Source organism: Bombus bifarius, unplaced genomic scaffold, assembly GCF_011952205.1.
Source record: "Bombus bifarius isolate JDL3187 unplaced genomic scaffold, Bbif_JDL3187 scf7180000009451, whole genome shotgun sequence".
Taxonomy (NCBI): Eukaryota; Metazoa; Arthropoda; class Insecta; order Hymenoptera; family Apidae; genus Bombus; species Bombus bifarius.
The window spans coordinates 157,823-171,682 of NW_022885127.1; the positions used below are offsets into that span (position 1 = coordinate 157,823).

At 37.4% G+C, this 13,860-nt stretch overlaps 1 protein-coding gene across 1 annotated transcript; it reads right to left on the minus strand.

Annotated features, from left to right (window-relative positions):
• Positions 1-5,430: 5,430 nt before the first annotated feature.
• Positions 5,431-9,425, minus strand: LOC117215219 (zinc finger protein Aiolos-like). The gene is made up of 3 exons (XM_033461619.1): positions 9,337-9,425; positions 8,972-9,088; positions 5,431-6,281 (listed from the first exon to the last, which is right to left on the minus strand). The coding sequence occupies exons 2-3, from the start codon at positions 9,044-9,046 to the stop codon at positions 5,547-5,549; spliced, it is 810 nt and encodes a 269-aa protein (XP_033317510.1). The 5' UTR covers positions 9,047-9,088; positions 9,337-9,425; the 3' UTR covers positions 5,431-5,546.
• Between the last annotated feature and the right edge of the window lie 4,435 nt (positions 9,426-13,860).

Genomic DNA, 13,860 nt, shown 5'->3' on the forward strand with positions numbered 1-13,860 from the left:
GAATAGCTAGAGCGAAAAGGGAGAAGGGAGAATACGTAAAAATAGGTTACAAGAAGCTGAAAATGGAAGACAGGTGGTACAGGTGGAACGAAAGCGAGGAGAAACTAGAGGAAGAAAGAAGGAGAGAGGCGAGAGGGTGAGATAAGGAGAAAGAAAGGGGTGGGGACATAAAGGGGTTGAGAATGTGCTTCTGGAACATAGCAGGGATAATGAACAAGGACAAAGAGGTATGGGAATATTTAAGAACATTTGACGTAATCGGCCTCACGGAAACATGGACAGAGGAAAGCAAATGGGAAAGGGTAAAGTATAGACTGCCCAAGGAATACGACTGGAAATGCAGGGCAGCAAGGAGAGAATGGAGAAAGGGAAGGGCAAGAGGGGGTATAATAACAGGCGTAAACAAAAATCTGAGGGAAATAGAGTATAAGGAAATAGGAGACGACATAGTAGAAAGAAAAATAAGGTACAAGGAGAAGACATATAGAATAGTGGTGGTGTATAACCAGGACACGAAAAGGACATGGAAAGAAATGGAGGAAGGAATAGAGGGAAGGAAAGAGGAAGTGACGATCATAGGAGGAGATTGGAGTGCAAGAACGGGAGAAGAGGGAGGGCTGATAAACGAGGAACTAGGACAAGAAAAGAGCAGGAGATCAAAAGACAAGACAATAAATACGGAAGGAAGAATGCTGCTAAGGTTGCTGGATGAAAGAGACTGGACGATAATTAACGGTCGAGACAAAGAAGAAGACGAGTGAGCCTATGTGGGAGAGAGGGGAAAATCAGTAATAGACTACGTGATTGGCAACCAGGAAGCGATAGAGGAAATAACAGACATGAAGGTAGAAAAAAGAGTGGAGTCAGACCGCATGCCGTTGGAAATAGAAATAAAGGGACCAGAGGTACAAAGAGATGAGGAAAGAAAAGGAGAAGAGAAGGAGAGAAGGGAATGGACAAAAGGAAGTGCGGGAAGATATTTAGAGGAGTGCAAAGACTGGGCAAGCAGGGGAAGAACAGTAGAGGAAATGTGGGCAGAAATTAAGAAGAAGATAAACGAGGCAATACCAAAGAAAAGAGTAAGGATAAGGAAATGGAACATAGGAGAAAAGCTATGGTACGACAAGGAGTGGAAAGAAAGGAAAAAGGAGATAAGAAGGAAAATGACAAAATTTAGGAAAGGAAAATGCAGCAGAGAAGAATTCATAGAGGAGAAGAAGGCATTCAAACAGTGGTGTAAACAAAGAAAGGAGAAGCAGGAAGAGGAAGAGATGGAGAAAATCAAAAAGATCAAAACAGAGCAAGAAGCATGGAAATACATAAATAAATATAGGAGAAGAAGAGAGGTTGTAGACGAGGCGATAAGGGAAGAGGAGTGGAAAAATCATTTTATGGAAACGTTAGAGGGGACAGAAAACAAAGAGGACAAAAGAACAGAAGGGTGGAGAGAGGAGGAGGAATCAAAAGAGGAGAGAGAAGACAACATAGAGAAGGAAGAGGTAATACTCCAAATAAGAAAATTGAAAGAGAAAAAAGCAACGAGGGAAGATGGCTTGGAAAACGAGGTATGGAAGTATGCGCCGAAGGAAGTGGGGGAGGCGTTATGGGAGATGTTAGGAAAAATTTGGAATGGAAAGGGGATAACCGAAGACTGGAGAAAAGGCGCGATATGTCCGATTCACAAGAGGAGGAACAAAGGGGCGGTGAAGAGCTACAGAGGGGTCACGCTAATGGACACGGCATACAAGATCTATGCAGGAATTCTAGACGAGCGGCTGAAGGTGGAAATCGAGGACAAGGTGGTAGAGAGCCAATTCGGATTTAGGAAAGGAAGAGGAGTGATAGACGCAGTGTACGTACTGAACCATATGATAGATAAACAATTGAGTCGGGGAAGAGGGAAGTTATATGCTAGCTTCGCGGACCTAAAGTCAGCGTTCGATGGGGTCAACAGGAAGAAACTGGGAGAGATAATGAGGAGAATGGGGGTGAACGAGAAGTTAACCAGAAGGACAGAGGAGATAAAGAACGTAGTGAGGATCAGGAACAACTACACAGAAGAGTTTTGGACGGTGAGGGGAGTGAGACAAGGGTGCCCGCTGAGCCCGACACTATTTAACATATATGTGGCAGGGCAGGAAGAGGAAATGAGGAAAGGGCAAGTAGGAGGCATAGTGGTAGGAGACAGGAAGCTATGGTCATTATCATACGCGGATGACATTGTATTGATAGCGGACAGAGAAGAGGAGTTAAAGGAAATGATGAAGACATTCCTAGAGGAAGTGGAACTGGAACTGAGCACCGAAAAGACAAAAGTAATAGTGTTTGAAAAGAGAAGGAACAAGAGGAGGCAAAGGAAATGGAGATGGGGGGAACAAGAACTAGAAGAAGTGGATGAAATTAGGTATCTAGGGTACATACTGAAAAGAAAACGGGTGCGACGAGAAGCATATCCAAGACAGAAAAAGGAGGGCAGCAATTGCGATGAAGATGACATGGAGCGTAGGAGAAAGGATATTTAAAAGGGACTACAAGAGGAGAATGAGGATGTTTGGAGCACTGTAAAGAATGTAGCGTTGTATGGAACGGAGGTGTGGGGATGGAATATAGATGAGAGACTGGACAGGGTAAAAAGGAGATACGTGAGATGGTTGCTAGGCTTAAACACAACGCCAAACTACATCCTGAGAGAGGAATGCAAGATAGAGGAAATTAGAGAAAAGGCACTGAAAAGAACAGTAAGGTACGAGGAGAAGGCCTTGGAATCGAAGAAGGAATTAGTGAAAGAATGTATAAAGGAGAGAGAAAGGAAATGAGGAAAGGGCCAAAAAGGGAAAAGAGCAAGGAAAAGATGAGGTTAGAGGAGGCGAGAGAGGGAAGGGCTCAAGGAGAAGCAGAAGATAGACAAGAAAGGATGACAGCGAACCAGATCATAGAAGAAAAAAGGAAAAGAGAAACAGAGGAGAGGGAGAAAAGATTAAGGGAATCTAAATACAACAGACACTACAGAAACATAGCGAAAGAAGGACTACCAAAGTACCTAGAAGGAAAGATGAAATAGGGGGACAGAAACATAGTAGGGAGATTTAGATATGGCAACGAAACCAGGGCAAGAGAACACTGGAAAGAGGAGGGAGAAAGAGAATGCAGATTATGCAAAAAAGGAGAGGAGGACCTGAAGCACGTAGTAGAGGAATGCGAGATTACAGGAGGAACAAGGGACATGGGGGAAGTGCTGAAGAAGAGCAGCAGAAGAGGGGGAGGAACCACAGAGAGGGAGAGCAGCAAGGAAGCAAAAGCGTTAAATATAAGTAAAGACAATGTAAGAGATGTAATCTGGAAGTCGTCCAAAGCCGAAAAGCACGGACTAAAATAAATAATAGAAATAAAAAGTGTTGAGGTTATTCGGTGTGTAAACAGAGAAAACACGTGGATAAATTGTAAGGTAGAAAATATATTTAAATAGAAGTGTAATAAGTAAAATACAATTTGAGCTGGTCCAGATCCGCACGCTAGCTGTGTTACCTAATAACTGAAAAACCCCGAAGCCAACGTCGCCTGTCTACTGTTTATGGCCTGACTTCGTCGCAGTCTTTTGTCTACACGCTGTCGATGGCTTCAGTGCTTGGGAAAACTAAAAAAGACCAGATGTAGAGTTTTCTTAGAAGTGGTAACCACTTCAACACCCTCCCTAAAACTCTACATCCCTACAAACAATTATCTCAAATTTACAAATTATCTCTTAATATTTTCTAACTCTTGTCGTAAATATCTGAAAATTAATTTGTCAATGCCTTCTCAAGTACATTTGCCAGCCGCCTTTCTCTTTTCCATACAAATTAATTTATTACACAAAAAAAAAACTAGAAGACTAGACAGATCATGTAGAGTTTTTCCTCTTTTTTTTTTTTTGAGAAGTAATAATCACTTCGACACCCTCCCTAAAAACTCTACATGTTTACAAACAATTACCTCTTAATATCTATCTTTTTTACTTTTCAAACCTAACTTTTTCCTTAAATATTCAAATCTCGGTTTTGGCAACGCCTTTGTACATATATCTGCCAATTGCTCTTCGCTTGTTACATACGTTATATCAATTTTGCCTCTATTGTATAAATCTCGCAAGAAATGATATCTTACGTCAATATGCTTACTTCTTTGATGGAATTCTGAATTCTTAATTAATTTCACGGCACTAGTATTGTCTACACATAGCATATACTTAAGGATCTCTAATTTACATTCAAGAAATATTTTCTTTAGCCACATAATTTCTTTCGCTCCTGAGGCTGCACTGACATATTCAGCTTCGGTCGTAGATAGAGCTGTACATTGTTGTCGCTTACATTGCCATGTGATGGCCGCATTCGCATACTTACATACAACGCCTGATGTCGACTTTCTTGTTTCTTTGTCGCTTGCATAGTCAGCGTCGCTAAAGGTTTCGAGACTGCCTGCTTTTGTATACAAGAGTCCCATGTCTGCGGTCCCTTTTATGTAGCGCAAAATTCGCTTGACTAATTTCCACTGATACTGGTTTGGATTCTCTAAATGTCTCGCCGGTATATTTATTGCAAAGCTAATATCTGGCCTACTTACAGTTTGTAAAAACATTAAGTTCCCTACGGCTTCTCTGTATGGTGCGTTACAATCATTATCGCCTATGTTACTTTCGCTCCAATTAGTCTCGATAGGTGTAGAAATACTGTTTGCCTCATTCATATTAAATTTTTCCAATATGTTTTCGATATACCTACTCTGATGAATGAATATTGAACCATCTTCTAATCTATTAATTTCAAGTCCAAGAAAACTCTACTTTTTTCGAACTCGTAATTTTGAATTCTTTATTTAAATCATCGAAGAATTTATCAATTAAAGATTCGTCTGAAGCTGCTACCAGTCCATCGTCTACGTATATGGTCATCAACATTAATTTGTCGTCTTCTGTATAAATATAAAAACAAGGATCTGCGTTACTCTGATAAAATTTTAAGTTCGAGATAAATTTTGTGAAACGTTCCGTCCAACATCTTGGAGACTGCTTCAAGCCATATAGGCTTTTTAGCAATTTACAAACCCGATTTGTACCATCATCATAACCATTAGGTTGTTTCATATAAATATCTTCTTTCAGACTTCCATATAAGAATGCGGTTTTAATGTCGAACTGTCCGAGGTGTAAATTATTTTTGGCTGCAATACTGAGCATTAATCTAATTGTGTCAAACCGAGCAACGGGACTATATGTTTCCTTATAATCTATGCCTTCTTTCTGTGAACACCCTTTTATTACAAGTCGCGCTTTGTATCGTTCCGAGTTGTCCGGATTTAGCTTTATCGTTAAAACCCACCTATTGCTAAGTACCTTCTGATCTTTAGGTTTTTCTACAACTTTCATATTTGAATTCTTTACGAATTCTTTAACATGTCTGATGTTCTGATGACATAGCCGTTCGTGCCATAACTGCAATGTGTCCGCGTTTGACACCGCTCTATTGCTAAAATTACAAACTGACGGTATGATAACTCGCATATCTACTTTATACAAATTTCCGATAACAGAACCTCTTGCTATTATTTTCTGATTTTGTAAAAATATGCAATTGGTCCCTTCCCTTGGATGGTATCAAAGATATATTTATTGAGCTATCTACGTTTTTTGGGCAGGGACTGTGTGAAGTATTTGATTCTGCCATGGCTATACCATCCGAATGATTCGACTTTCCTAACGATTCAGCAGATGTTTTCGTGATTTTGCTTTCACCAGAAAATATTGCGTTCCCATGCGCATGGAATAAATGAGATTGGATATGTCTTTTAAAGGAAAACCTTCGGCTACAAAAATTACATCTATATCCAGACAATTGTTTCGTACGACATTGCTTCTTTAAATGACGTATCAAGGAAAAATGCATAGTGAAAATCGCAGTGCAATTATTACACTTAAATACATTACAGGTATATAATTTGTTATGCTGATCAAATAAATGTTTAGTTCGAAAAGTTAACAAACAAACGTTGCAACTTCTTCTGTTGTTTGAAGGTACTTTATGCTTACTTTTTCGTTTATCAGGATCCGATTTCTTATTTTCTAGATACGTACTTTCTTGAGGAAACGCGAATTCTTCGTCTTCAGAATAAACGTCATCCGAAGATTCACCTTTAAACGTCGCTGTTTCATTTTCATTCCCTGTATTCGTATCAACTGGCGACAAATCATCGCAGATCTCCGGATCGATTGGCTCTTCTTTTATTCTTATTGCATAGTCAGAAGGCTGAAAAAAATATACAAACCTAACGTAACATTCTAAAAAACGAAAAATCTATGAAACAGTCCTAGCCTAGTAATTGAAGCCAATCGTGTCATAAATATCATGGGTTGGATAGAAAACTATGTATAGAGCTACAAAACTAGATAGTAGAAAGAACGCTTTATGACGCCATGTTTATGAGTTAGCCAGGTTCTACCATTAAAAACATGAAAAACATAACTGCACAAATCCAGAATACTACATACATAAGAAGAGAGGTGTAAATTTTGTGTAAATTTACAGCTTCATTAGAATTGCTACGAAACTTTTCCTCAACTCCTAACATTTATCATAGGACATGGCCGATCGATATTTTCAAACTATTGTGTAGTGAAGTGGATTATATTCAACTTTCAATTATATTCAAATGGAAGAAAAATCAGATTCGCATACGATATTTTTAACATGGTTGTTTAACGTTATTTCATGAATGTATTCTTCCAAGTAACAAATTGGTACAAAGCAACGAGCGGTTCTTCTATATGTTTAACAAATTGTATATTATAAATGAGAAATGAAATATACGACAGAGCAACAAACACCATGCAAAGCTCTAAAAATTCAATATCATTTGAAAATATAAAAAAACAACTCAAAAAGTTTACAAAAATCACCATGAATTGTTTAAAGTAGCAATATTTGTATCCAATTCGATGGAAGATATTGTAGAATCAATCGCGATCAGTAACCGGTGTGAGAAACAGTCAATGGTAGTAACTGGTCAAAAAGAAGGAAAACGTGACTGTCAACGGTGCTTACATACGCTGATACGATGAACGCATCAACGTTTTTTGATCTTTTATGGTGTATATTGGCTTGCATCGATGCAGAAAGTAATATTATTTCCTTAATTGGTAGACAAAGCCATTGGGTATATATTAAGTATATATTGATATACTGATGTCATTTCACGAGACTTTGGAGTCGATGCGTAGCGTCATTACGATACGTTTCAGCTATACAGGCTGCTCAACGAATTTTCTACGCTAGACTATACTAGAACTACTGTCCCGATGCTGTTCGGGCAGTAAGGGACATATGCAAAATTCCTCCCTTTCACTATGTTGCCAATTTGTATAAGAATATATATACACGCGGGTAAACGCACACGCGTATCTGTGCCTCGTTATAACTGTGTGCGGAAAAATTTTGTATATAAACCCACAGCAGCAATACTTTTCATAACGCATACAGCTTTAAACCTGGGCATAAGGTTACACGAGCGTTAAAACGGGCATACGTTTCACAGTCATTTCGTACGTACGTAGAAGTCACGGCATACGAGCGTCGTCTGTTTTGCAGAGCTGGCGGAACAATTACTCACGCCCTATCAGTGTGCTGACACGCAGATGGTCGAAGCGCTAAATTTCTAGTTCTCAAAAATAGCGATTGTTCTTGACTGTGGCGTAAACCATGCTTGACGGAACGTTCGCGACATTGTGTTATAAAACTCCAATAATATTTCTTTTTAATCTGAATCGATATCGAAGTGCGTTAAAAACTGTAAATAATTTGATTTATACAAATGATTTTTGCAATAACAAATGATTTATAATAAACAAATCTGAAAATCCTTGCACAAAATAGAAAAGTTTTCATTCCGATACAACTATTCGCTATAGAATAATCGCTGGACATACATAAAAAATACGTACTCATCGAACTGATAACGAATAACCAGCGATACGTTCGTGTGACCTGCTCTATTTAAAGTTATACGTTACAAAACGCCTCAGCTGAATCCAATGCCCGTATTTATATAAATACATCAGTGAACAGGTAGCGCACGTTCCCAGTGATGAACGTTCCTGGTACATCTGTGAGTATTAATCCATTATACGGCAATATATTTTTTACAACATACGTTGTTTCAACGCTCGTATGCTTCGACGCATTAATATGATGAAAATCTAATCTTTCTTACTAATCCACTTGGTATCGTACGAATAAATAGATAACATTTCACGATACAACAGCGATTTACATTAATATTACATAAAACATATTTATATATGTATAAATATCAATTTTATATTCTACAAGCCGAGGAAAATTAATAACAAATGATAATAACACAAATGGCAAACATAATCAGTGTACTAAATATCAACATATTAATGCAAATCATTTGTAATTCAATATTTCCATTTTTATAAAATAAAATATGTAAATGAAATTTAATTGTAAAATGATCACATTCGCATAAACTCATTACTCTACAACGGAGCAATTAAATATTATATTGATAACAATAATAAACACGGTTGCATCGATGCTAGACATTCTGCATTACTTTAGTATTTTTAATCCATGTATTATTATTGAGCCATAATATATAAAGTATAGACGCAAGAGATCATAGCGCGTTGGCCAAAGTAGTCTTATAATTGACAGATACATTATACAAAATTTTATGTACCATCGTGGAAATTCCTTTTAATTCAACAATTAAATTTCATTTCTATTACAAATCATAAGTTTGCGTCAGAACGGCCAAAGAAGCAAATCTTACATTGTCATATTGAAATAGTTAAAGAAAGTGGTACATAAACATTAGCTTAATATGTTATATTAACCAAGATTTGTAGAAACAAAATACATTATTCAATACGGTCAAAGTTCACTTATCGAATGATGTTTCAAAAGGTACTTACGTCCATTTTGTTGTCCAATTTTATATCCATGGAGATTGCATAAACGGACCGCACGTAAACTAACACTCGAGCCATTTGCTTTACGAAATTATTATTATTATTAGACAAACTGCTTGCCTGTGCACAAGGAAAATCTATGATTAGTGAGCAGTAGACTTTAATAATATCCTCAAAGAACAATTCGCGTTTTCCTTAAAATATGCCATAACTGCACGATAACAGTAGCAATTTGTAAATGAATATAGAAATTGTATGAGATACAGTTATCAAATACATTTAACAAAACTGTAATTATTTGATAAAAAGTCGTGAAATCAATGAAAAGCAGAAGACAATGGAAGATATTTCAGGTTAACGTGTCATACATGATCTTAAAAGTTGTTTACACTCTCTTATTATTCACTTATTATTCATTTGCATCCAGAACATGTTTTCCTTTGTTAATAGTTCGCGTCAAGATAGAATGTAAATTTCTTATACACATATAAACATGCAAAGACAGAGAAAATACCGTTCGAACTAGGACACCACCATGAGCAGCACTGTGGGCATTAAAATGGCATCCTCCACTAGTAGCAAACATGACGCTCAGTTCAGATAGATTCACACGTGGCTGCAGCGCATGCGTCTTACTGAGTAGATTCTCTGACTAACTTCACGTTATGTTCAATACAATTTTTTTGTTCACGTTTCTGTATAAACTCACGTTATATATGTATGTATATCTGTGCATCTAAAAAGCAACACCAACACACGTCAATGAATATCTGATTATTCCTGCATCATAAGTACTGCAAGCTTCGTATTCGTATACACAGGTTTGTAAACTCCAGTAGAGGGGATAATGCTCTTAATATTCGGAAATGTGCTTTACAAGTCGGCCGTTAGTCGCAGCGCTGGCATCAATTTGTTAACACCTTCGTTTGCAAAATTATGAAAAGCAGTTTAGTTTATATTCTTCACCTTTAGTGATAATTTTCATCAATATACTTAAAGTAGACATGCAGTATTTCACGTGATACAAAAGAATGTTGTTTAAATGAATGTAGTTTTACATAATGCTATAGAGTTTAGTTATAGACACGATCGTGCTGCAGACACAAGAAGCGCTGCGCGGCGAAGTCTAACAAATCGAGTCAAGTCCCTTACTCGAGAAATGCTTTCTGGCCCGTACATGGCAAATATATGCATACATACACAGGCACGCGTACACACACACACACACACACACACACACACACACACACACACACAAACACACATCTTCTTACTGTTGACTCTGTCAAAGGCTCATGAGATACCATTGGTTGTTAAAATATTTGTCAAAATATCTGTTTTATACTCTAGCGTTAAGAATAAGAATCCTATTGCTCAAGAAATTAAAATGTGGTTAAAGAAATGATTATTTGAACCCTATCGACAATTAACTTTTGCAGTCGGTAACTTACCGACAACATCTTTATGTGTCAGGTTATCGATAGAATTTAGGGCGCGTAACAATTTTTCATTTGAATTAGCCATCGTTTTGAACAACAGAGATTATATTTACAGGTACAAAAAAAATGACTTTAACAGAGTTTAACAAACATCAGAGGTGTTTAGACACGCAAGATGCAATTGACAATGTTCTTGGGTTCGATAACGAGTCCACGGTCAACGGGATAACACTTTACTAGGCGTAGAATTCATTTTAAGCACAAAATACGATTGCTGGGACGCTCAGTATAAACTGCTCGAAGTGTAACTTTCAAAGGCGATCGCACGAATAATAGACTGATGAAAATTTTCCTCGCTTTACAATCGCGTTCGTTTGTTAAATACTCGTTAGAAGCATCGAGAAAGTTCCAATCGCCGTTGCTATGCAGTTTGTACCTGGAGTTTTATTATTAATACAACGTGTGTCCCATTATATTGGCACCTCCGAGGTAAAATCACACGTGGCCAGGCCCGTTCTTGAGGCCGTATGCCGCCACAACCACATTTCTAGGGAGAACCATACAACCACTCCACTTTTCAAGTGCATAGTTTCGTAGAAAAGACCTACGTGACCCTGGCTACGAGCGTCTGCAGAACACGTGAGCCTAGAAAAGACAATAGAAGGCGACAACGGCCAGAGAGTCAGTCGAGAAACAGAGTGTGATTCGAAAAGCAGAGTGTGAGCGGAGAAGCGGAGTTTGCGAGTGGCGTTGCCGAGAGAGTGTTGATTGCGTTTGGTAAAAGTCGAGTCGTTATCGAGTTATTTAGTTGTGCTGTTTTCTGTACGTTTGGTGTGAATAGTTCAGGTTAAACAACAATCGCCTTTTTCTGTCCGATTAACATCTCTATTGTCCATTCCTTGTAAACACATTATATCACGATATTACATATATATTATATAATATTTATTATTTATAGAATAAGTATTTATATCAGTATACATATACGAGACGTAGAATAAACACGTTTATCGCACATCTGGAAGCATTGGGAACCTTTAGCATTTTAGTATTATTCCAAATGTTACCGACTCAGCGTCTCGATGATATTATCTGTTCCCTTCAGCACATTATCCAGTCCAGCACATTGTTAAATATATAGGTATCTCCTTTCCATAACACATCTTGGATAACAAGCTTTTGTGGCAATCGCATATCCGGAGATATTTACTTGTGTACACTGTACTCCAATGATGTGAGGTCAATCGAGCTTGATCGGCCTGCGAGCGTTCGCAGAGACTTGTCCTAATATTAATAAAAATGGAGCGATATATGGGGCTCTCTAAGAGGTGGTGCTCTATCTTTAAAACCATCTCAATTTCCGGCATGAATTTTTCTGGCAAAAATCATCCTGGTAACCAAGTGATTACTACCTAGCGAAGCTACAAAAGTATGGATTGGAACACACAACAATACTCTATTGAAAGTACAACAGGTTTTCTGTGCTAAGGAAAATGAAAACTGGTGTTTTCTCGATAATGCCTAGACTAACAATAGAGTGTATTTTTTCGATTTTGAACTTGAACATCTGATGACGAAAATGAGAGCCTATTGAACTATGCGTCTCATTTAAAAGATAGACAGAGCCACGTTACATTTCTTTAAGCGGTAGGGAGTACTACGAATAATCTATACTGGATGAAGAAAAGGCGGCTCTGAATCAGAGTTTCATCAAATACTTAAAATAATAACTTAAAACAGTCTTGTTACATTTAGACTTCTTCAGAACATGGTAATGGCAGTGAAATCTGAGCTGATGTAGGGTTTTCGTTGCAATCTAGCGCGGCTTACCTTGCACAACCACATAAATAAATTGGCGAAGGTGGGGAGTTATAGTACCTAATTAGACTTCTCCTGCTAGATGAGATAACAAGCAGCAGGCCTCGTGTCACGACGTCCGACGACGTTCCACGACGTCCCGCGACGTTCCTCAACGACCCACGACATTCCACGACATCCGACGGTGCCCCCGTAGGGGGTTATTAGTCCAGTCTAATTCATCAAACAGTTTTTGATGATCTAGACTAGACTAAACTATTAAAGTAGTTTCTAGCTTGATATATCTCGGAATTATAAATATATGTTGTTTACCAATAGCAATCGAATCCTAATATTAAAATTAACGTTACACTTTCAGAATAGTACATCATGTATTATTATTTGGGAAACGATGGCAATTACTCGGTCCCATCACGGGGAGGTAACTACGCAGGGATTCTATTTACGTAAAGAGTTTTTAAGCATCGAAAGCAGAAGATATAAAATTATTTGATGGCAAAGAAGTAGCGTGTATGGAAATTTATTAATTAGAATAGGTATAGTATGTGGATCTACATAATCACATTTGAACATTGAACTTACCATCGAAGAAACCAAACCTCGTTGCCATCGATTAAATCGCATTTGCTTTTTCAGTTCCGTGAATGCGATTTGATTCCTTGGCTTTGAGCGAGTACGAAGAATTACAATTCATCCATAGACGCTCTACAGTTACACTTTGTATTAGCACTGATTTTATATGAAATAGTTAAGTGAAAAATTAAATACTGTGCTTAAAATTAAAAGATAAAACTAAATGGAAACAAAATACCGCTTCAAAGACTCGAAAGATTTCGTTAATACTAAATAAAACAAAATAAATCATTAATTTAATCGCTATGAGTTGGTTTTATTGGTTTAAATTTATTTATTGGTTTAAATGAATAGTAGAATTGCTTCCGATTAATGGTGTAAATTAAGAGCATAATTATTTTAAATTAATGGGAGGCTTTTGTTATAAATTATTATTTTAATCGTTAAAAATTAATGGAGTAATTGTTTCAGATTAATAATATATTGTTATAAATTAATAGTTGAACTGTGAGGCATTAACAGATCAAACGGTGTAAGTCAATGGCTTAAATGTTGTAAATTATTAATTTAATTGTTACAAATTAATAATTAAAATATTAATAAGTGAGTAAAAGTTCTATTTTTATCTACACAATACGGCAGCTCAAAGAAAAGTGAGCTCCCGCGCGAGTCGTAGTTCCTCATATACCTCGTACAAGTCGTAGAGAAGAAGATTCAGAGATGTAAACGATCTCGCGCGACGTTGTCAAGAGAATGTTGGATTGGATGGAAATCCATAAGAGCACATGGAAAACAGCTCTATGAAATTTACGAGTGGAACCGTTGCCTCCATAACTCATAAATAAAAAAGCGTATTATCAATGTTCATTAAAGGCTTGCACAGGCACCGTGATTGTCCCTACGGCGAGTATCCACAAGAAATACAACGAATTACGACACATGTTCGATATGACCTCCGTTTTGTCGTAAACAGAGCCTAACGCTTCTCTTAAAATTTTACCGTATCGAGAATGCAGTGTTGCAGTTCTATTGCAATAGACACCGGCGATGCGTACACTAACC